The sequence below is a fragment of the Photinus pyralis genome, unplaced genomic scaffold, assembly GCF_008802855.1.
Source record: "Photinus pyralis isolate 1611_PpyrPB1 unplaced genomic scaffold, Ppyr1.3 Ppyr1.4_LG7, whole genome shotgun sequence".
Taxonomy (NCBI): Eukaryota; Metazoa; Arthropoda; class Insecta; order Coleoptera; family Lampyridae; genus Photinus; species Photinus pyralis.
This window is the reverse complement of record NW_022170738.1, coordinates 21,906,157-21,932,356: the sequence shown is the minus strand read 5'-3', so window position 1 is coordinate 21,932,356 and position 26,200 is coordinate 21,906,157. Positions and strand designations below refer to the sequence as shown.

At 35.6% G+C, this 26,200-nt stretch overlaps 1 protein-coding gene across 1 annotated transcript in view; it reads right to left on the bottom strand.

Annotated features, from left to right (window-relative positions):
- Positions 1-25,906, bottom strand: part of LOC116176114 (integrin alpha-5-like) — a 39,500-nt gene extending 13,594 nt beyond the window's left edge. Inside the window, exons 1-2 of the mRNA XM_031494589.1 lie at positions 25,729-25,906; positions 18,648-18,736 (exon numbers count right to left, since the gene is read on the bottom strand). Coding sequence (XP_031350449.1) covers positions 18,648-18,736; positions 25,729-25,891 — 252 coding nt within the window. The 5' untranslated portion in view covers positions 25,892-25,906. The remainder of the gene's footprint in view (positions 1-18,647; positions 18,737-25,728) is intronic.
- Positions 25,907-26,200: the final 294 nt, after the last annotated feature.

The following is a 26,200-nucleotide window of genomic DNA, read 5'->3' as shown; positions in this document are numbered from 1 at the left end:
TACAAGTACAAAATAAATACTGATCACACAATCCCTACAAAGAATACGCAGTGTACTCTTTTGGGATTATACAATGGACCAACACAGATTGAGAACAAGTACAGAGAAACACCCGTACACTATTAACAAAAAACCATATACATCACCCTCACACCTCTGCTATACGACTTTACCTTCCTCGTTCGCAAGAGGATAGAGGACTTACAGACATAAGACGAATGCACCAAACACAAATACTTCCGACAATGCTTTTATAACGAATCAGGCACTTCAATCCAAACTTACATATATCAGCAATTTTATTTATTTATTTATTTTTTTTACGCACGCTTGGTTTTCTCAATGTGATATCTTCCAGGAACTGAAGATTTCAGTCAATACAAGACCAGGTCATTAACACACGCAACTATAAAAAACATATAATTAACGACAAAATACTGCTACATGATACTTGTCGACTCTGTTCACAAACATCAGAAACAATGCAACACCTAATATCGGCATGTACACGACTTGCACAAACAGCGATCAGGTACCTAAAGTCATGCATAAAAAATTAGCTCTTAAACATAATCTCATAACATATAACACCCATACCATAAGCACACTCCACAGATAACACTTCAAAACCACATACATAAATTATATTTAGATAAGACACTATTCACTGACAGCACTATTTACTATTTACAATAATCGAACAGACATTACACTTATAGATAATAAAACACAAAAATCGATTTACATAATAGACATTGCCATTTCCACGACTCAAATTGACTAAAACGCAGATCAGATTTGTATAGTCTTCTTCATTTGCTTTATGCATCAGGGCACAGTGGCGGTTTTTAGGGGGGGGGGCGACAGGGGCGATCGCCCCCCCCCCCAAACATACTGCTCAATTGTTTTTTTATTTCATTAGGTTTACATAATAATCGAATTAAATAGACCTAACCACAAACCACCTGACGGAAAAGTAAAATTGAATAAAATACAAAATAATGCCGGCGGGTGCGGAATCGTGTATTGTCCAGACTGCGACTCACGACTGCACTCAGCACTGATGACCACCGCACAAACTTCAATAAATGCATATTAATAACACGCCTGCTCATCTGCTGTAATGTCAAACAACCCTAATCCGCAGTTCGACAGTTCGACGATGATCCGAATGATCGCATTCGAAGTTTAGATTCTCTTTTTGTCTGTATTATTATTTATTCGCGATTTGCTCGGCTCCGGCTTTTCGTATTTTTTCTATCCTTCGTCAGTATTCGGAAATTAATGCGGCAATAGATAGTTTAACAAAAAAACAGCTGAAATTGGGTCAAGCTACTTAAAAAAAATTCCCGCGGACCTCTGCATCTGCAACTCTGTAGCTTTTTTGTTTTCGCCCCCCCCCCCCCCCCCCCGATGTGTCAAGATGTATTTCTCCTTATCGAACGAGTAATTGTGAGAAATTATTGTATTACTATCGAGAGAACATAATAAATAAATGCATTTTGTTAAGAAAATATTAAGTTCGATCAGCTAGAAAAGTTGTTTGCAATCAGGAGAACAGAATAAGGAATAGGATTTCTGCATATCAGCTTAGATTTTAACTCTGATTAGCTGACTAGCACCTTGTTTTTTAGGTTAAAATGTTGTCTATCGTTCATGTTACATAAAAAAAATGTGTGTATCACTTCTGTTCTGTTGCTGTTCAGATATCACTTTTCCCGACGAGTACCTACCCTGGAATACTGGTACTGCACGAATGTCTGTGCTTTATACAATGTGTACAATTTTGATGTGGCAATAGAGTATCATGTTAGCTCAATTTCTACTTGATCCAAGAAAGATATATTCAACAGGTTACCTCCACATAACCTACCATAATAATAAATTACAACCATAAATCGAATTCCACCCCAATTAAATAAATAATGCGTTTTTAATCTGTTACATTTATGCGCATATAAAGCGCCACGTCCTTTTTTGTGATGCAACATTTATAATTGACTGGGAAATAATAAGAATTCAATTTAATTACCTTGCGCTATCCTTTTAACATGTAATTGCTCGATACATGTCAGGATTCTGGTTTATTATGATTTATGTCATTTTAATTTTAGCTTATTCTGGAATTAGAATTTAATGATTCACGTCAAAAGACCTCTTCGAGTTAATTGAAAGGAAAAGAAATTGTCGAGATGTACCGTCGAAAAAAAGAGTAGCAATCAGGTTTGATATAGTTGTTCAAATTAAATTAATGGTAGTTTAATAATGCCGTACTTAATTGATATACCTATTCCATTAACGAGCAAGTAATTATTTTTAGTTGGAGTTTTATGGAAATTCACTCTCATTAAAGCGGTGCGTTTTGCCGTTTGTTTACGAAAGAGTAAAGCAAAGTTTGTTAAATTTACAAAAACTCCCTTTTTGACATTTATAGAGTATCTCCCGTAATTGTTAGAGCTACAAAAAAGTAATATAGGGACCATGTGCTCTTTTTGAGCTAAACTTTAAATGGAAAAATCAAAATTTGAAAATATTCCGATACGAAAATTGAAAAAATTGTCAATTTCAGAATGACCCTATATTTTGTTAACTAAAAGAGATACCGAAATATGTTTATCACAATAATTTCTATAATAATTGTTGAATAAGTTTCAATTTCAAATGTCAGACAAAGAAGTCCTAACCTAACCTAATTTTTTAAATGAAACACCTAATATATTTTAATCTAAAAAAGAGCATATTATTCTCTTTTCAAAAATATAATACAGCAGGGATAATATCCAAAAATTATTTAAAAAGTACAAAAATAAATTAAATGGATGTTTGAATTTTTTTAAAATCTTATGAATTTTTTTAATCAATATTGAATATTTTCAGTGTTATATATTGAAGAGAATTTAATATATCTTCTTAAAACAAAATATACAGAGTGTTTCATAAAAAAATTAAGGTTAAGTCCATCCACTTTTTTACTTGACCTCGTATATTTATTTTAAAAACGGTAGGTTATTCATGGTATCTAATGAAAGGTCTCATCGAAAGGAATTCGTTTGTACAAAAAAGAACTTTCCTACGCGACTCTTTTTTGAGATTAAAGGGCGAAAGGGGGAGAGGAACTGGTTCTACCGTTCATGGCATTGTAATGAATGGTCTCAACAAAATCAATTAATTTCTATCAACCATAGTCCTCCTCCTCGACGCCTTATCGGGATCGGATATAATTCCTTATATTTCAAAAACAGATTGTCGGGAGAGGGTACTCAGAAAGGGCGATTTTCTGGAAGAAATATCCATTGGTAATGAACTTTAAAAGCGAATATCTCGAAAACAGTTTGCTGGACGAGACATATCTATTGGTGAAGTCGAAACAAATATCTTGAACACGAAGTGTCGGGCGAAGGTACTCATAAAGGGCAAGTCGAGCGTCAGGACGATACATATCTACTGGTGACGTCAAAACTTTCATTGCAAATATCTGCAGAACGGAGTGTCGGAGGAGGGGCACTCTCAAAGAGCGGAAAGATCGTCTAGACCTATAGATGAAACACATATAATGGCGATGTAAAAACTTAATTGTGATTTGTGAATATTTGAAAATGTTGGAGGTAGGTTTCTACAAAGGGAAAATGCAATATTTCTGAGAAAGGTCTTGATTCTTCTTGCATTATATAACGTTATCTGCAGAAGAGTTGTGCACAATTTACACTTGTTTCTCTATAAACACAAGTTGTCTCAAAATCACAGCCCAACGTAATTTACCATAAATATATATAATATAATATGTATAATATAATATAATATAACATAATATAATATAATAAATAATACACGTTAGTTACTTTACATCATAAGTAGATGGAATAAACCAAAATGGCAATTTGTTATCGAGAAAAACTATACCACCATTCAACAATAGTTTATGAAATGTTTAGGGGTAAATAAACAAACAGAAAATAATACAATCCCCAGTTAATGGCAAAGGTGCCATGTGGTAGGTATTACTCTCATAAATAAAGTCGAAATTCAAACGTAAAAAGAAATCAGTTTTCATGGACCAAGTTTGACCATCCACCATGTTTGCATTTGGCGTTGGACGATCATTCTTGGAATACGTTCACTTTTCAGAATGCCTTTCTTCGGTTAAATCCTTTTAAGTCTGACAAAAGAATACTTGATTGCCTGTATTCGAATTTTGCACAACGCTCGACCCACATTGAAAAGGTTACGACGCTTTTATTATGTTCGCGAAGAAGTGCATATTCGCCCATCGCGGTATTGCGAATCGTCCGTCCACTTCGTCATAGTCCTTTTGAGAATTGAGTATTATATGTGTGACAATCATTGACAGAAGATCGAAGTTAAAACCCGAACTCGATCTACCGCATTACAGAACCGATATGTCCGTATTTGTTACAACTGACCGCGGTTTTTATTGCACACCGATCCATTACAATTCTTTAGACGTTCCGGGTAGCGGTTCAACGTCCACCGACTCTACACCCTTATTTTTCATTCTCGGCATGTTTTCGGCTCGAAAAACAAGTACAAATTGTTATTCGCCAAAAGGAAGTTTCGTTAAAGACGAGCCGTGTTTATTTTAGCGATGCCTCCAAATTTATGCGTTTCTATTTTCTTCTTTGTTTAAATCTCTGTTCCCCGAGAGGTAATTGGCACAATAGCTGTAAATGTTGACAACATCTGTCGCTTAGCACGTGCTCGCCAGTACTAATGAAGCTTGAAGACTGCTGGAAAGGGGGTTAAAAATAGTAAGGCTCTCATTATGGTAGTTAAGCTTACAGTGAAACAATTTTGATGAGCGTAACTTTTGAACAAAAAATTCGACTACAAATTCTAGGCCGTAGAGTTCTTAGTATGGGGTTGCACTGCGTAAGCAAAGTATTTTTTGTCGGTGGAGTGGATAAATGTACCTACACCCTACCCTATTCGGCGGTGTATGTATTTCCATAGTACTGTGCAAGTTCATTACTTGATAGGTAGGTACCATACTACAAATGGCAGTATACGGGTATAGGAAAACAGTTGCCAATCATATTGCCATTGTAAGTTTTGCTAATTATTTACTGTTGAGCAAATAATAATTGACAACATTTAACACTAACTGCTTGAATTTGACACTTCACCACTTTACTGTTTTTGAATTTTACTACACTTGTGACATCAAAATAACACACATGGTTTTTGAATGCGGCAGCCATCTTGTATTTTTTTAAATAATAACATTGCTCCTGTGATGCTTCATTAGAAACCTTATTTTGGCATCTTTATTATTAGTTTAAACATGCATGGTGATAAATTAGAAAATAATGCAAAAAAATTAGAAAAACCTTGCCATACTCTTGACCAGCTCTAATGTATTGCACTTTGCAATTAACACAGGCAGGAAGAAGAGCCAGTGAACAAAAACAAATTGTTCAGGAATCAAGAAGCAAGATAATTCGATTTTATTTCGAATTGCTTTTATTGCGGTAAAAATGAAGAAAAAAGAAATAATAAAGATGTTTTAATGAATTTAGTTGCAAAAAAACGCTATTTACCTACTATGTCAAAATCGGTAGGTATATATCTTAAAACTGTTCCCCCAGTTTTTGCCGCTTTTCTTAAAATTTTTCTATTAGAATAATATTTTTTATTTTTGATTATTAAAATGTAAGTCCTTACGAAAATTTTGCAACCCACGCACCTCTGTACGATGAAAAAAAATAGATTTTTCATCCCCTTGAAAAAGAGGTGTTTTCAGAAATCGTGAGATCTTGGAAACGGTTCAACCTTATGGGCCCAAAAATTATCTTCTTTTTTATCATAAAACAAGTTATGTTTCCTCCAAATTTCAAACCCCTAAGACTATTTTTCGCAAAAATAAGAATAAAGACTTTGTGAAATATAAACCATTTAACAGACCTTTTCTCCATTATTTTCTAATTTAACACCATTAATTATTAAAGTAGTAAGAAAGAGAAGAATAAGGATTGTAACTAATGACGTATCACATGACCTATATGCTGCTATTTAAAAAAATTCATGATGGAGGTGGCATTCAAGAGCATATGTCAAAAAAGCATTTTTTTTAACCTTAAAATACATTAAATAATTTCAAATGAAAGCGTTCTAATTTTCATGTCTACATCTCAAACGGTTTTAGCGTGAGAGCTTTGTTTCCATTTTTATAGCGACCATACCATATAGGTATATTGTTGCAGTTCACACTAGGCGCATTTAAAATTCTTACTTGTTTGTGAAAGAAAATGTGTTTCAAAATTGGATTTGTACTTCGTGACAAAATGACATCGGTCACATTTTAAATACTTGGCAGGTTCATGCTTTAACAAATGTTAGATCTTAAGAAGTGCTTTAAGACTGGATTTATGTTGCTAACGAAATCGCACTGGGCACATTTTAAATTCTTGTTGACCTTGTATGTTAATAGACGTATTTTATAATTAGATCTATGATTTGTTGCATGATCGCACCGGGCACATTTTAAATTCTTGGTAGACTGTGTACTAAAATGCTATTGCGCATGTGCAAAGTATATCTCTATCTGTGATAGGTATGTTGGCCCACTTATTGAAAGTAAATTGGAGGCTACGTCAGGCAATGATGAATTTCATTGAATTAGAGAATTTATACTGGCCTCTCATTCTAATGTAATGTAGCAAATGTTTAAGTTATTATAGTGTCCACCCAGGTATTCTTATCACGTTCTCCCTTTCATAATGTGTCACTTTATTTGAAATCCTGCGATCGGCATCATGATACGCCCATTGCTTAACCGATTCGTCAGATCCAGAAACGTGAAACTATACCCTTCTTCTTTGTCTGCTAGAGGTATTAAAAGGCAATTCGGGACGAAAAGTGACAGTACATAATGAAATGTCAAACAATTTAATCATCAGTGGTTACCTTCAAATGCACATTGTGGTTCTTGCACTATATTTTATAATCATTATACCGGTTTCCAGATTTCCTGTTGAATTTGGGAGGGAATCATCGTTTTATAACTGCTTCTACGGAGTTTTGGATTATAATTTCTGCATCGGTTATTTTCTACAAGAATCCTTAAATTAAACTGAAATCTATTATTTACCGTAACAATCAGTACAAGGTATTTTGATTTTACAAACAAAATTCTTTCTTTCAAATGTAAACTTTGATCTTGTATTAAACAACAACATTTAAGTCAAAGGCTGTTCTTTAGTACAATTAATATTCCCAAAGGAGAATGGATTTGTTTTTTTTTATCTAAAAATTTACTAAACTCTTCGTGCTTCTGCTTGAGACCACCTGATTGTAAAGAAATAGAATTGCGAATTTTTGGAATGTTGACATATATTAAAAGGAAAATTTAAAAATCAGTACTTACTAAAGTTGTACGAGATTAATCAAGTAACTTTTCTATTTAAATGTAACCTATCGTCCCCTTGATCAAATCGTGAAAACGATTATTACATTTTTTTACAAAGACATTACAATATTAACATCTTTGAACTCAACTGGAAGATTCTCGTTACTTAATATTACATTCAAAAGAAAAAAAAACTTTACTTTCTTCTTGCTCGGTCCACACATGGAAAATCAATCTAATGAAAATATCCGATTCTGGAAGGGTTTTTTCTTTACTATTTGATTGGCAATAATAAATTCTAAATTAAACATTCTTAAAGTACGAATAATCTAAGGATATGAAGAATCTAAAAACCGGAAAGATACGAAGCGGATGAATCTGAAGAATCGATCATTGAAATATGAAGTTTCAATGGAACTTGAAAAAAGTGGGAGTAGGTACAACGCTCGTAGAATCGAATGAATCTAAAAGACTCAAAGAAATGAAACAAATCCTGAGGAAGTTACAGACGTGCAAACATTGATAAATACGAACAGTATTAAGCGTCCAAGGAAATCATTTTAAAAAATCTTAGTAACAGAAGGAAACTGACGGATCAGTAGAATGCGAATACTGTGATATATACGAAGCAACAAAGGTAGTCGAAGAAAGTAAAAAATCGGAAGATCGAAAAATCTCAAAAATCTGAAAGACCTAAAAAACTGGGAAATAGGGAAAAATTAAGGAATCGAGTTAATCCTAAATATGAGAAGAAATGAAAGAACCCGAAAAACCAGGAAAATCTAAACATTTGAACAATCTGAATGCTAAAAATGATAAGATTTTAAACAATTTGAAAAACCGAAAGGATATGAAGACTAACCTAGAGAATCAGAAGTCGACTTTTCTGATAAATTCAACACGTCTTAAAAGCGTCTGGAGAGTCTAAAAAAAACTGAACGTTTTCAATAGTCTAAAAAATCACTAAAAAACTGAAGAACCCGCAGAATCTGAAGGACCTCAAGAATCTGAATACCAGTTTTTGGAACCACTAGCGGCATGCATATTCAAAATTTGAGACAAATTGGTTGTCGCTCCTATAAGACGTCAAAATTTGAACGCCGTCTGGAACACCTTCAAGGTATAGGGTACGTATTGCAAAATCTTCCAGGACTCTCCACCCAATTCTCCTAAAAGTAGTTCAAAGCCCGCGCAGTCGGTCTGGACAGACAGACGGACAGACACAAAACGCACACAATAGCATATATTTTTTTAATTCTTAAAAAATAAACTAAAAATGTGTATTGAGAGGGGTGCCCAAAAACTGATGTATATCCGTTAGTTTCACAGTTCTATATGCAGAGAAAAAATTTTGGGTCCTTCAAAAGCATGCTTATTTTGGTCGGATTTTCAAGCCAATTCTTTCAAATCATACCATGCGTTTGAGGACTGCATTGCAGAAAAATGTCGCCATTTTGATAATAAATGGAGAACTTTGCATTAGAACGGGAAAATTTGAGACCAGGGGTACACTGCGGTCGAGATGAGAGAGTCACCTCAATATCTCTTTTATTTGGCGAGATACGAAGAATTTGTCAAATATAATTGTATATGTGACATTACGATCTATACGAACGTAGGTATATAAAACTTCACTTCCGGTTTAACCAGAATTGGAGGACACTTTTGTTTATTCAATGCAATACCTATGTTTGTAAGTGAAAAGTACCTTTTTACCATCAGGTGACGCCACTACTGTTAATGCCGCTCTAGAAGTAATACTACTACTACTTTCGATACCAATGGCAACATTACAGCAGAAATTACACTTCAGTGGAAAAGGAAAAAGAATCTTCGGCTTGCTTTATTTGCCTTTAATATCAGCATGTTACAAATTTGCACCAAGTTAAAAAACCTGCGCTTTGATGTTTAAATAAAGAACATTCAGGAAGTTTTAGAATCGCATTATACTATTATTGCTTAGTGCCTTTGCTCTTGGAATTTCCGGTCGTTAATTGCAGCGACCTGTCTACATCCCTTATGGAAAGAACATTTTTAGTAGCGACACAGTACAATGTAACGCATAAACTACTCATTTATGTTTTTAAGACATGCTTATGAATACATGAAATTCGTCTTCTAATTACACGTTTCTGTATGCATACCGTATGGGTACAGACAATATTAGTGAGTATAGCTCATTACAAATAGTAGTTATTTCCCCTCGATGTACCTACACTTTGAAGTGTCTGACAGAAAGCCAACAATGGACAAGGCAACATCAATAATTATAAGTGTGGGAATAAAAGTGAATAATTCTGAAACTGGCATTCGTACATATGCATAGGTTACTACGCTTAGAAACAATGTAAAAATAGCGACTTCAAAGATCCAGAGTTCTATTAATACTAAATATAGTTACAACGGTAATGCAATAGTTCAAAAATATAGTTGACCAACTGTCTCATGTTGCGGTAAACTTTTTTTGAGATTGTCAGTAGTTAATACAATCGGCTACCTTCATCGTTCGATGACTAACCGCAAAAATGTTGAGCACCAATCGTCTATATTTTGTTTGATTCGGATTCATAGTGCTTCAAAACGTCTATTTCCGTCAAAAAGGGGGGGGGGGGGGTTACAAGGGGTTTCCCCCTATTTTGACCCCACCGAATCCGATTCTGCCTGTTGCCAAGTCTGAAAATGGACCGGAAGACATTCAAGATGGCGTCCAATATGACGGTTTTTGGACCTCTCTGGCGTATTCCCCATATAAAATACCCGATTTTTACAGTTCAAGGATCTCGGCCCACGTTTTTGTGATCAAGGAACAGTGAACACGATGGAAGGGTTAAAAATGAGGCCGAAAGTGATAAACCCCGACTTCTCATATTTGGGCCAAAATTGTGCTAAACATTTCGGTTTTTCTACCTTTTATCAGAATGCTCTGAATTTTAAGATTCTGGTATGCGGATATAGGTTTCTGGAGTCAAAGAACACAATAGAATGGAAAAAAATGAGGTCAGATATGGTAGAAACATGATTTCTCATATTTCGGCCGCCTAAATGGCGCCACATAATTGAATTGTTCTAACTTTTTCAAAAATACACTTTCATTCAAGTTTCTTTATCTGGCTGTAGGTTTTTGAGGTCGAGGAGTGCAATTAAAGGAACTACAACGGGTTATCCGCCACAAGGCATTCCCGTTGTAGGTTGTCTCGTTTTTCGTTGAAATGCGCCGGTTCGTATTTTCGCCTCTGTACGAGGAGTAAGATATTCGCATCGTGCTCGAAATCATATTTCTTTAGCGTTTCGGTTTTTTATTGTGGTAAGTACTCCCTAAAGTTTCCGCTCGCAATGGAAAGTTTTGAAATTTCGCGCTCTGTGCTTACTGCGAATAGTGAGTTTCCTGTCAACTCAATTAAAATCTCTGCCAATGATGCTCGAAGTTATGTAGTTTGGAAGTAGACCGAATTTTTTACACCAACTAGTGACGCCCTACGCCTTCACATAATGAGATGCCAATACCAAGTATAAGATTCATGCGCATGTCTTACCTGGCCATTATAACATTGGAAATGTTTATGTTTTCGTCNCACAGCAGCAACCATCTTCCTGGCATTATGAGAAAAGTAGCAACACTTCCAAATTTTGGCGCCATTTCAGCCCAAGACCAGATCTAGGAATGACATTCACAATTTAAACCTTAGGCATAGAGGGCTACTAATTATATCCCAACATAAAACAGTACTATTTGAGCGGCCATTTAGCTACACCATTGCTGTGATGTACAATGCATTGCCGTCGCCTGTTAAGAGTTTACCAACTCGTCAGTTCAAAAAACAATTGTTTGGCCTTTTATTTCACTCTTTAATTTGATTTCTTGTTGCTGTTGATTATTCCTGTTCGTATTGTCTTTTATCTTTCAATCTGTTTATTCATCATTTCACTATACTTAGTAAGTAATTACTCTAATATAATTTTGTTTTCTTTCGTTGTTTTGCTCTGTACAAATACTCTTTGTTTTGTGATGGTGTAGATGGAAGAGCAGCGTTTTGCTGAATCTATGCCATGAGGTTCTAAACATTTTTTTTAAATAAATATGATTATTATTATTATCATTATTATTAAATAAGAAAAATCGCGGTTTTCCAATTCCGGTCACATTTTTGACCCTTCTATTATGTTCTCTGGCCCCAAAAACCTACGCCAACATACAAGACACTTGAATGTAAATGTATTCTGGCAAACGTTAGACCAATTTAAATATTTGGCATCATTTTTGCCAAACTATGGGAAATCACGTTTCTGCCCTATCCGATCTAATTTTTTTTCCATTCCATTGTGTTCGTTGACCCAAAAACGGACCTATGTCGGCATACCAGAATCTTAAATTTCAGAGCAGTCTGAACAAGATACGAAGAGTCGCATACGATTTTCAATAGGGGAATTTTTTACCACTCAGTTCGCATTCCGAAACCAGACTTTTGACCCGGCTCATATTCAAAAGCACTGATCCTTGAACTCGTAGAAATCGATTGGTGAAGGTTATGGCATCGCTGTCTCTTTTCATTCTTGAGTTAGACGGGGAACAGACAGACGGGCAAAACCATAACATTAGGGGAATTTTTTTCTTTCGAAAAATTCCTAAAAAAAGGTAGAAACATAGGAATTTTTATCACCATTTTGGCTCATATATAAGAAATCGCGGTTTCTCATTTCCGGCCTCATTTTAACCCTTCCATCGTGTTCCGTGACCCTAAAAACGTGGGTCCAGCGCCCCTGAACTGTAAAAATCGAGCATTTCAGGGTAGTCCAAAAACTGTCATATTCGACGCCATCTTGAAAATCTCGCTTCCAGTCCATTCTCAGACTTGGCAACAGGTAGAATCGGATTCAGTCGAAGTAGGGGAAAACCACTTATAACTCAATTATTGTTATAGCCCTGACCGAAGTTTGGATTGGCGAAGGACCTCAAAGAGCTTGCGGAAATGTTGCTGGTGTTGCTCGTGGTCGGACGATGTATCAGTAATGTCGTCCAAATAAGCCCTAGCGAAAGGCAGGTCGCGGAGCAAATGGTCCATCGCTCGTTGCAGGGACTGAGCTGCGTTGCGTTGGACCATAGACGATCGGGTGAATTCGAAACGTTGTGAGTTGTGACCACCGATGAGTTGAACAATTGACAAATTCCCAATTTTATTGCAAACATTTGCGCGTCTGGTACCAAATTACGATTGGATAATGCAATTACATTTTTCCTTTAACCATCAGAAACCCAATGTTTGATTGACTTAATATTAGAGCGAAGAGATTCTATCTGAGAATGTTAGTTACAAACTAAATATTCGTAGAGAAGATCCTATCTGTATATTTAAATGATGCACCCAACCTTTGTTTCATCTATTTTTTATGAATAAGCAATAGGAAGTAATATCTACCACCGACGATCTGGTTTCGTTGAAAGAACGTGCTCCAAGTAGTATTAAGACACTTAAAATGGCCATGAAGTGCCTCAAGCAGAATTAAAGAAAGCACGTGCACGAGCCATATCCTCCCTTGATTGTATCGAGCGAGACGTAATAAGTTATTTCACCTTTCTTCAAGTTCTTGTCGGGCCCCTACTTGTAGCAAAAGATGACATGGCTTTTTATATAGATATGATTGATCTAACAATTGATTCTTCGTGTAAGTAAGCTACTTCGAACAAGAGGCAAGGGTCGCCCGGGTCAGGCGTTTTGTACTTTTTTGGACATACGGTCGGTTACGCCCAACACGCGGCGGAAAATACAAAGAAGATGCAAACGTAACGGGTAAGTTTAACCTAGAATTAATTTCTTACAACTTACACTCGACTGAAGAATAGGCACATACCAAACTTGGGAGATGGCATGGTCTTTGTGCGAGACGCCGGTTTAAGAATCATGTAATCGCATAGTTGGAGTCCGACTAATTTGTTGTGATGCGGGTCATTTGTCTTCGATGTCGTTTGCTTTTTTTCGTGCCGAAACCAGTTAACTACCAATTCACGAAAACCTACGATACAATACCCGCTACCCGTTGAGGGTGATTCATGCACCTGTTAAATTAAAAAAGAACCTCGACTTTACGTCTCATTAATTACGTTTGATTGTATTAGCAGATAGACTTGCATGACTTAATTGCTTTATTTATAACCGAAGAAATTAGTAGACGAAGAGAAAGGGTTACATTTCTACGATTCTTTACATAAGGAGAGCAGTTATTTTTAATATCTCTACAGGATGAAAACCGAAACTTACTGACCTTATTATCGGTTCTATATTTATAGTTGTGCTGGACGTATGCTACAACGAAATGAATTGGTTCAAATATCGCTAAATTAATTATTGATACAATTGTGGTTTTTATTCAATGATACAATTCAGTCCAATATATGCGACACGGTATTCAAATGAACTGAAAATATCACTTTTATAGAATCAACGACGAAAATATCCCAAGATTTTGAAACAGGAAGTAGTCGGCGGAAATCAACATGCCATTTTGAATTCCTATTTATATTGCTTTCGAAAAAGAAACGTACCTACTTTCTGTAAAAAAACCAGTCACCCTACACAAAATGTATATATATTATTAACAAAGCTTCCGTTGTGACCGTAGACCACGGGTAGAAATGAGCCATTTTGGATTTGGACTGTTTTCCACATCAATTACTATTTCCTCCGTTGTCAGATGAAGGCCTACAAGAAATAATTTGAAATCTTGAAAGCTAAAATTTCAAAATACGAGGTTAGAAAAGGGCACAAATAATATTGCACGCAGAGGTACTGGAAAGGAAATGTCAAACCGTCGGTAATCGACGGGTACTGTTAGCACCTTCTATGGGCCCTTTTTTTCGGAGAATCTGAATCTGTTTCACTATTTCCATAACACACTAGATGTAGGAGCTACAGGCCACTACTTTCTTATGGACGCCATATTGGATCTTTACAGAATGAGATAGACGACAAAAACAAGATCTACCCGTGGATGTTTTGTTGAGAAATGAATGTAAAACATTTTATTATTTTTCTTGGAAATTTATGTAAAAGTATAGAGTGTGACACGTCGATATTTTCTTTTTTCGTCTCTACCTCATTCCAACATGGCGTCCAGAAGAAGTAAGAAAGTGGTAGCCTGTAGCTCCTACATCTAGCGTGTTATGGAAATTCTGACAATCAGATACTCCGAAAAAAAGTGCCCATATAAGGTACTAACGGGAATCGTGCATTTCCAACCGTTTAAGCTAGGCAAAATGAAAACGAAATTTTCAGTTTTTTAATAAGATCTCAGTTGTTTTCGAAGACTTCAAACATTTTAAATGCGTTTTTTTAGTCACAAAAAGGGGCCACTTTGCTCTCATTTAACCTACACCTCTCTCACCGTTGCGGAGATCCTATTGATGAGTCACGAACTTGAACCACCCGGTACAAAAAAAATAACGGAGAGTAGTAAGTCGGTAATGAAAGTAATTTCAATCACAACATCGATAACCACATTTTCTTGATGCGAAGGTAGAAAGAAATTTTCTAGAGAAGTGCGAAGATACATAAATAGCCCTACCCCTTCTGAATTTGAAACCGCTTGAGGGGGGTCAGTATCTAAATAAGGTATGAAGTAAAATTGATAGTTCCATAGGTATCCCCAGGATGGCGGTTGTGCACCATTTTGAATTTTTTAATGGGAAGGGAGATCGTGTGATACCTCATTTTGGTATCCGGAGTTCACCTCCTCAGTTTCAAGTCTCGACTGTAACCCCAGCTAAAATTGCGCTGGGTCAAAATTTATTGTCTCTGAAATTAAAAATGTAAAAAAACAATACTACAACATTAAATTAGTTTAGGTATATTTGTGACCATACGTACTTATAGGATTGCTTATCACTACAAATTAATTAATGCCACGTAAAAATCTGAGCAAAGTAAATTGATTTAATTTGGCGTTAGACTGTTAATTGTAACAAAATGTTGTAATGTTTACTTGCAGATCGATGTGGGTGTTAATAATTACGGCCGTTCAAATTAAATGAAATTAAAATGCACCTGTTAATTAAATGTAGAGGAGAGAAAAAAAAACTACAAAGTTAGATTTTAGATCTTAAAAACTGGTCACAGTGGAATTATTTCAGTCCATTATTTTTTTAAGAAAAAAGAAGATGGTATATTTAGATCTTTATTGTTCGGTTAATTATTTCGATTCAGGGGTTCTTATTTTTCGTTGGTACAAGGAACTTACTATTTATTTAGTAGATCTCAGGTTTCTTCTCTCTTTATCGCTTTATCTTAACGTCTCGATAAATAGTACATTGCACTACAGTATTGTAATAACCTACACGCGCAGAGCCAAAAAAACCATTCAGTTTTTGGATTCAAGAAATCAAGTATACGGTCCATTAACTGAAAAAATGCAAAAAAGTTTTCGCCCTCAGGCACATTTTCCATGCATTGATCAGTACCTTCCAAAAGGCCATAGCTATGTTTTTTTAGTACAAGCATCTATGGTTACGGTTTTTTCTTTGCCGATTTAAATTGCATTTAAGTAACCGTCGATTTGTACTCTTATTTAAATTTTTACGCCATCCGCGCGGTATAGATTTTGTATTGCAATAGTTCTTTATTTTGCCCACGGACGTCGTGCAGATGTTCTATCCTGTTTTAATTTGGTCTTGCTGTACTTCTTCTGCAGATAGAAAAATACGAATTTTTTCTCAAAATAATCTATATTAAACTTTTCTGTAGGTTATCGATTTCGAAACAATGTTTCATCTTCAGACCTAGGCGTCTAAATTTTCTGATTAATATAAAAACAATTGAAATTAAAATATTTGTACATATTAAAATTGTTGGACGAGGACAAGTTACATATTAAAATCTGATGTTGATAGTGGCAGAAAAAATGGCAAATGTGTTGATTTTAAGGTGAGGTGTCACCTAACTTCCACTATCGACATCAAATTTTAATATGTAACTCGTCCTCGTCCAACAATTTTAATATGTACAAATATTTTAATTTCAATTGTTTTTATATTAATCAGAAAATTTAGACGCCTAGGTCTGAAGATGAAACATATCAAAAGTTGAGAAAGTCTTGTGTCAGTATTCGCCTCTTTCAAATTTCGAAGTTATCTAAATAACAATTTTTCATATCAAATTTTTGGCATAACACAGATATTCGTTTGGAACCGATTTTTTAGTTTTTTTGTTATAATTTTAACCTGAATTTTTAGCGAGGATAAATTGTTTTGAGAGACAAACATGCATCACTTTTACATGTAACGATCAATTTGTCTAAAAGTGTGTATACATATGGCCCTAGTTATACCAAGTTAAAGAGAATTGAAATGGGGGGGGGGTACTTTTCATGGGTTTCAAACAACTAAAGCCCTCCCTCCCACCCTCTTAGTTTAATTAATTAGTGAGTGGTTGTAGGGGGAATGGAGAATATTAAAAACTGGTTTTATCCGTCATTGTATTCTAGTTAACAGTCTCATTTCTGCCAATGGGGGTTTACAGTATAGTTGAATTCCGTAGTTGTAATTTAATAAGCGTGTACCTGAAACCATAAAACATTTTTTTGGACAGTAATAGTTTATTTAAAAATAAGAGGCTGATTAGCAAAAAAATAATGAACATGTGCGGTTTTAAGGGATTATTCAAAACGATATGATTGTGGCCGGCTCTGTGACGTAATAAGCCCGACCAATCAGGTCATAGAACCATTCAGATGACATAACGAATTGGCAATATTGCAAGAGAATGTCATTTGTAACTTGCGTCACCTATCACAGGCACTTGTCACTTGTCGTTCACTTTCGCGTTAGATGCAGTTAAACATGCTTCTTAAAACGTGAAATCCGACAAACGTCAGACCCTCGCACAAGGTTGCCGGCTCACTTCTACGTGATTGGTTGTAGGTTTGTGACGTATTTCGACTGAAGCGTTTCAAATTCGGACTAAAAACACAGATTTTCAATAAATTATTTTGGGTTTATTTTACTCGCAAATAAAAATTGAGGACACACGGGTCTATGTACCATGTATTTTGTCAGGTGATCTTTAAATGTTCATGTTTAGAACCCTCTTCCCCATTAATCATTTATGGAAAACTTGCGCTACCAATTTATGTGAAACCTTGACCTTGTCTTGATTTATTTCCAGTGGTTCCCAATAATTTACTAAGCTATTTTGGCTTAATACTGGCTAAATATACTTGATATATTTTCCAAACGATCGCCAGAAAAAAAACCAATGTTTTAAATCAAGGTTCTTGTGCGTAAAAGAAGAAATTGTTGCAATCTTACTCTCTCCCTCTCTCCTTTGAAATTGTATTGATAATCCGAAATGAAAGATTTTAAGTAGCAGATCATCCATAAAATGTGAAATAAAATGAAATGAAATGAAATTTTATATAATCCTATAGCAGACTAGCTCGAGGATGGGACATAAGTTTTGTTTCACCTTCACCTCACCTCGTTCGATTTGACTACATCGTAAACCTTGCGGGCATACGTCCAGCCATTCTCCAAAGTTTCATCGCCATCGGATGAACGATTTAGGGAGGCATAAGAGACATACACACAGACCGACAAACATTCATTTTTAGTTATAAGCAAAATTTAAAAAAAGTAGGTAGCTTTTAATTAGCTTTCAAATATTTTTTTCAGTGCTTATAATTCAGAGAGAGGGATAATTGTCAAATTAAAACTAAAAATCGACCTGTTTAAGGTTTTTTCGCAATACTACAACTCAGTACAAGTTGGTGCTAACAAGTTAAAACTTCGTAGGTATTTGTCGACCCGTGTGGCGCAGTTGAGTTGAAGCTCGACTGCGGTACTAAGGGTCCCTGGTTCGAATCCGGGTTCGGGCAAGGATATTTGTAAATGTATAGTGTGTTGGGTTGGTAGAGCAGCATTGGCTGATACCCCGCCCACTCGAAAATAAAGAAAAAAAAATAAAATAAACCCTAATAAAATGAATTTATTCCATACATATGGATTGTTGTTTATTTACCTCGTATAGCCTTCGTCCTTGCACTTTACAGCAGCAACCTGCGAAATTTCGAAAGAAAGACAGTGTGTGTCGTCAAATTAAAAGACATCCTTTCACAGAACAACTTCCTAAATGACTATCAGGGAAAGTTTCTTTGTAGACGGTAATTAGCGAATAACTATATTACGGGGAGTTAAAATGATCACTGTATTTCCGAAAACTACTTTGTAAATAATAGCCATTCGAAATATCATTACTTATCTGTTAGGCATGTTATTAATGTTAGCATGTCAGAAACCTACCACAATAGGCAAGTCAGGTCCAGCGCTGCTAACTGTCGCTCCAAACCATTGAAAATCCTTATCATCGATTGGCTTCTTGTCTCTTTCACCTGCAAATGAAAACGATTCAGTGCCACAATTGAAGAACACTCTGTAAGAGTCATGCAAAAATTCGAATTACGGAAGAATAATAGAGCTCTAACAAGGAAAGAGTTGAATTGGGTTAGACGTATGACGACATGGCATATTTAGAAATCCCACGATCTACCTACCCATTCACTTAAAGAAAGTTAGTTCCCAAATAACAAATTTGTCCACAAAGCGAAATGCTCTCTTTTCTAAAACGAGTCGAAAATTGGGCTGTAACGGTATTTAAGTGAATCTTCAGGTGCGTTACTGTAATTAACGAAAGTAATTGCGCAATGGCGCCATTGCGTTCGTAAATACTATAACTTTTTATGTAATATCTTACCGACCTTGTTAGGCAACAACAGGTGAGGCTGAATATATTATAAACCCACATTTGAGCGTCAATGAATTTAATATATGCATCCCACTAAATTCGTTCATTCAGGTGCCGGACGAGCGCAGCTACCGTTTAATCTTGCAAAAAAAAGAGATTAAAACCGACACGATTCGTAGGTATTCATTACGGAGTAAATCATTACCCCGATGGTAGTGATTAAAATGGATCGCATTCTTATGCTGTCAGATAAATTTTCAATGTCGAGGATTCAATTGTGTTAGCTGGACCACATGGTGTGCCAGTAACGATCTATCTCGTTGTCCCATAATTGAAGTTGAAACTTTCTAAAAAGGGTTGCAAATAGACTGTTTGTGGTTGCGGTTAGTGTCCGGTAAAGGGACACCATCGCGGAAATGATCAAATTAATCTTGATTGTGTTGTTCCCACTGACCTAATAATTTTTATATGAAAAGAGATACGAAAGCGCGCAACTGTTCTAACATTTCGTTTACGAACATCTAATTTGGGATGCAGATCGAAAGTTTTGATGACATGTGTGAAGAATAAGTATCGACGTAACAATTGTGAATGGAAATTAAAACCATTATTGTACTTGTGACCAAGATAATTAAAACTAATTAATATGCTATAAACGTTTGCTTTGCTTGACTGTATAGGTACCATTATCTACTACACAAAAACTTTATGTTTCTAACGAAATACAACCTTATTTGCATTTCTAGCTGGTTGTCTAATGGGGTGGCATGACATTCTCGTTCTAACGGTACAGAATCCTGTCGGTATAAGAAAGTTAGCACATTTTGGGAAGCTTCTAAGACGCCAGCAAGTGGTTTTACATTCAAGATATAACTGCAACATTGTGACTCATAATTAGGGACTGGACTTATATGCATGAAAACACGTCAAAAATGCACAGATATGTACAGTGTGTCCCCGCATGGACTGAACAAGAGGGAAAAAATTTTTAATTTTAACTTTACTCAAAAATGTCATTCTTTATAAAAATTTTTGCTTGCCTCAAAACCACCTATTCTGAAATAAAAATCTAAATATTCCTTTTAGCAGCTGAGAAAATTACAAAAAACGCAAAATCTACAGCGGAAATTTTTCTAAGTTGCATGTTTTTGATTAAATCAGACTATCATTGTATCTTCCATGGCAACCTGATAAGCAAATCAAGTTAAAAAAGACACCTTAGAGCTTAAGAAAAAGAATGACATTTTTGCGTAAAGTTAGAATTAAAAATTTTTTCCCTCTTGTTCAGGCCATCCGGGGACACACTGTATATGCACAAAAAATATGGCAAAAAAGCGTGAAGATATGGATGAAAAATTAAATAATGCACAAAAAATTATTGAAACTTTTTTAATTCAAACTATTTAAACATAAGCTGTATTAAAACAATTAATGATTAAGTATTGTTCCAAGTGGTCTATCTTAAAATATGTGCGCCTATTACTTAGTACGTGGTTATTACACAGAGAAACATCTTTCCGCATCGACACGAGTAATTGGAGCGTACTTTAGTTGAGGTATCAGAGGCGGTTCTACATTTAAATGTTTAACATTTTCCCCAGCCCCATCTTATTTGTTGAACTTTAAAAGTTCCTTACATTATAAATTAATGCTGAATTGAACACCGCTGAAGTTTTATAATTTAACAACCTTGGGCGCCATATTTTTTTGTATTTCATTTACTTTTGTATTTTTTCTTTTTTTTTTCTTTTTCTTTTTTTTCTATTTTTATTGTTTTCTTTTGTTCTGTTTCTATCTTATAATTTTTATTTTATTTGATTTATTATTTGTTTATGTTGCAATTAGTACCATGGAAACTTGTTTTGTAATAAAATTGGTTCAAAAAATTAATAAAATGCTAATCTATCTTTATATATGCACCAAAACCCCAAAAATGCAAAATATGCACTATTTTTTTGCGCCAATGTGTCATTGTTGTTAGTTCGTGTAAATTATTGCTTTATTTTCAGCTGCATACAATATTTAGGTAATGCATAAAGCATGAAATCCGGTCTCTACTCATAATGAATTAGGTATTGTCACGCTGTATACAGGCTGTTTCACGCAAACCGTTACCTAAAAGTATTCAGGCTCTCATTAATAATTTAAATCTGAAGATTTGCATAGCATAATAGTTTTTCGTAATCTATCGAAAGCACATATTACCATGATCGTTCCACTTCCGGTTTTACCGGATGTGGATAGCAACGTTCTTATTTTAAATCGAACATATTTTATTGCATTTTCGAGTATCAGAGGTTTTCAAATTGTTAAAGATTTTTCAAAATTTTTGACGTTTGACTTTATAAGTTATAAAATGATTTTGACCAGGACCATATATAATTATGTTGTAACATGCCAAACAAAGCATGTTTCTCGCAGTTCACACATTAATGGCACTTTGTATCTTTATAGGGAGCAGAATATTGGGTAATTACAAATCTAAAGAGTGTCGTCATACAATATTGTTGTGTAAACGGACGTTGTATGAGGCTTCAGTAAGTACCTACAGTAATGATGGGTCATCCTGTATATATAATTTCGATTATTTTTGACGTTAAATGTGGTTATAAATTGGGATTGAACGCAAATCTCGATCATATTAGTTGAAACTTGAATCAGAATTATTTAATGTTTAATTTTGTTTTATAAATTTAAATTACGTGTTAAAAGACTAGATTTATTCAGTTAGGAATTATTCGCGTGGTATTTGTAAAAATGTACCTCATATTGTCTCCGGCCGTAGATAGGAGTCTTTATCGCTGTGTAAGCTAATTAATTTCAAGATAAGATGTTTTTTGCTGATAAGAAAACACAGGTGTTTATTTTATTAGAAGACCCATAAATCTGTTAATGAGGCGGAAGTTGACAAGTAAAAGAAATTGTTTTAAATAAAAATGGAATTTAGGCTTCTTTGGTGGTAGACGTTTGAAACGTAGCCGTTTGTTTTGATGTATTGCAATTTTTCAGCGTAAATATTTGAAAAGACAGTCTGTCTGATTTAATTTAATACAGTTGTGTAGAAAAAAAAGAAAAAGAGTGTCATGATAAAAATCGAGTTGAGCGGAGGCGTGTTTTCACGTTCACGAAGAAGTTTAGTCAGAGTACTGTGGTTATAGAGCGTTTGTCGCTAAAGAGAAGATTTATCCGTTAAAGGGAGTTTAACCACCATGAAAGGACAAATACTACAATTGTAATAACAACCAGTCAGTGTCGCTCGAGGTGTCGTCTAATTCGGGTTTTATGTGAAGTTAAAAAAGTTCCGAAGCATCGTTAGCTTGGTTTTTGTGTTGTGTTAGTGCGCCTGTTTGTTAAAAGCTGCAATAAGGATTATTCAACTTAAGGTAATTAAAAAAACTTTATTTAAACTTAATTTGTTTAATCGATCGCTAGTTGCGTGGTACATGTGTTATCTGGCCCTGAATGCCTACTTTAGCACCTCACCTCGGGGAGGGGCTACAGTTTCTCGAAGACAAGAACCGTCCTAAACATGTGAGGGCGATGGTATGGGTTGTCGGGGTGCCCACAGGAACCGGAAAATCCACAACCCAGGCATGACCGTGGAAAGAGGAACATAAAAGGTACACTAGATTTCCAGAGGTGAAGCGAATTCAAAAAAATATCCATTACCTGGAAAAGAAGTGATATAACCTATGATTAAGGTGATTCAAATTAATCTGCGTCACTCATAGGCTAATACAGTGGCCTTGAGTGATAAATAAATGAAACAGGTCAAGATTTTTCCTTTACTCCAAGAACCCTGGGTATATAAAAGCCAAGTCAAGGACTTCGGCCTTTTTTGTGGCGGTTACCACATTCCCTTTGTTGGTACTCACTTCTGAGGTCCCGTTCACACGCAATTTCCATTCTAGTGGATTTCGCTAAAAACCTTCCACAAAATAGTACTCAATTTTTTTGGGGGCACTTCTCATAGCTCGAGCTTCTACTGTCGACACGAGAAGGAGAGGCCGCGATTTGAGCTCTAAGAAACTTTTGGGCGCCCAAAGTTGACTACCCCTCGAAAAGGCGCGTCTTGCAAAAGGTGGTTAATTTCACCCCTAGGAAAAAAACGAGATTCTGTCACGCAGACGTGCGTGTTTACAAGTTTTTCCGCCGACCCTACACCATGTAACCCCTTCCCTAAGATTGTAAATTACCCGGTCCCGGTAGGTAAACGCACACTCGTCTTTCTACAAGCGTTCTTCTACGGGCCCGCATTTGCTGCCAGCCAACCAGCCAGCGGGCCAAAGTGAGATTAAAAGCTACCTTTTTAGAAATAAATTTGCAAAAAAGCCCTAAAAATGCATTACTGTAACACCATTATGGAATGGCTTCGTCATGGTTTTGAATTAGTGTAGAACAAAAATGTCTCGGATCCGTTCAGGAACTTAGAGGTTTTTTTATGTGGCTGAGGGAGCAAGTGAGTGGAAGAGATATCGTACCTCTCTCACAGAGTATAACAAAGTAATAAGATGAGCTAAGAAAGAATCATGGGAGGCAGTATCGAAAAGATACTTGAAGTGACGAGGTTCCAAAGGGTTTTTCAAAAAGGGCAAATAGGAAACCTTCGAAAAAGTAATGGGAGCTACACGAAACCAAGAACACTGGAACTTTTGCTTCAAAACTATAAAGAATAGAGAAAACTCAAACCTGCCAATTCCAGATTGAAAACGAAAAGGACGAATAGGGAAGTATCAAATACGACTATACAGAGTGCCCCACAATAAAAGGGGCCAAATTTTGCTACGGGTTTTCTTAGGTGAATTTGAGTCGAAGATGGGTCCACAAATGCTTCGTTATCGAGACATGATTTTTTGGCTTTGTGCAAGAGTGCATCCGAAACCACGTCCAGCTGGCGGAAAATATCACGTCTAGCAGCTAGCTGATGTGGGTACCCGGACAAGGTTACGAAATGCCCGTCGACTAGCCAAAGAAGGTTCTCGGCAGTTGCCTGACAGGTAAAGGAATTAAAAGCATTTCAAAAGAATGGCACGAGAAATACTGAAAGCAGCTGACTGGGCAGAACTACGCCAAAGCGTTGGATAAGAAGCCAGATAAGGGGCTGAATACGTATATGCTAAATCACAGACCAAGCTCAGACACCATCTTTGTGTTTAAGTCCATAACTAGACAGTGCCAAGTCGCAAACATCTAGGTATCAGATCTTCTGCTGTGTTTGCTGGTGAGTGAATGGAGAAGGGAGCGGTTTGTAACAATCCAAACAGTCGGATGTATCGTGCGCTACTATTATGTCGTAAATGGGTCACATGCCAAATGGAATTGCTCGCCTCCACGTGTTACTGTAGTAGCATTCATTGGTAGTAGTTAATGGTACCTACGGCAACTGCGACTGCAATGATGTACCACGCCACCACAACTCACTTAAAAATGTATGAGGTAATACGAGAACTTGAGGGGGATATAAAAACGAATTTCAAAGGAACTTGAACAAGCTTGAGAAAAAATTGAAAGGAACATAAAAGAAGTTGACAAAAGTTGGAGGGCGAAGAGAATTTCGGGAGAGAATTTGATGGAAACTTTTTATTTATTTTATTTTATTTTGCCTTTGTTTTTGAGTGGGTGGGGTTTCAGCCAAGGCTGCTCTACCAACCACTCACTATACATTTACAAATATCCATGCCCGAACCCGGATTCGAACCAGGGACCCTTAGCACCACAGATCAGCTTTAACTGAACTGCCCCACACGGGCATGTTCGTCTAATCCGTCTCTGAGGATACGAGGATGTAAGTTTGTTCCACTAAGGGACGAGAAGGATAGAATAGGTTCCTAGTGACGTCACTTTGTCGCAGGTGTCTTCCTTCTACTATTGTCTGCATTAGTAGTGACGAGATGTGTAAGGTGTAGTTACGATGTTTATTAGATATTGATCAAGTCAGGTTAGCGGTGTCGTTGCCGTATAAGTAGCAAAAGTTGCAGACTATACGTAACGCTAACTTTTTGTAATGAAAAAAGTCTAAGTGATTGAAAAATCTTGACCTCGTTATGCAAATATAGACTTTTGCTAGAAATACGCTTACAACAGGATTGCATATTTAACACATGGGTACCGCTTTGGATTCATAAATGACAAATATATTTTAGGTAGAAATTAAATTTGGAAGTTGACTTTGAAATAGTTATATCGGGAAGCATAGAATAAATAAACAGATATTGCATTGCAATCTACGTCATACATATCTTATACAGTTGTTAAAATTAGCATAAATAAAAACTGAAATTCGAATAAAGCGCAGTTCTCTTCGAAAAAGGAAAACAGTTTTACGATATTACAAAATCGGTGTAATAAAATATATCTCTATATATAGAGTAAAGCGTGCGGATATCTACATACAATGCGGCCATGAACAGGTCAGAGGCGTCCGTCACAGATAGTTGTGAGACTCTGCCAACTTGATACCATATTAACATAAAATATGTAACTACCTTATATAACAAACTACTGTATACGTTCGTGCTGCATGAAGAAATACTTACATGGGCGAGGAATAATTCCTTTACGTAAAGCATCAGACGTGTTAGTTAAAATTAAGTGCTGTTAGAAAAAGGCTGATTAAAATGATAAAAAGTGTTTAATTACTTCTTTCGTCGTTGAAAATAATTTCATCACAACCATTATCGCTTGTTGTTATGCACTTGTATACGGATCCTCCTCGTACGATTCCAGTGTTTAATTCACTCTGTGCTTCGGGAGCACCGACAATCACCCTGTAACAAAAAAATATATGTACTTTCCATAACATAATAAATAAAAGGTGATATAAAATGCAGTCCTAGTATGTAAAATCGAATCGGAAGAAATCAATATAATAATCAATAATAAATTTTTAAAATCGCTTGAAAAAATTATTTAAGTGACTATATAAAAGCACAGATTAGTTAATCTGTGATAAAGGTAATGAAATGTATATATACTTTATACATCAGTTATTATAGTTACTGTATATTTTTGGAAGACATCTATGTCGGTTAAGCTGATTAGCAGACAATAAATAGTATTGAAATGATTTTTCAAATTAAATTTTGCCTTCCTTTCTCAATTTTTTTATTTT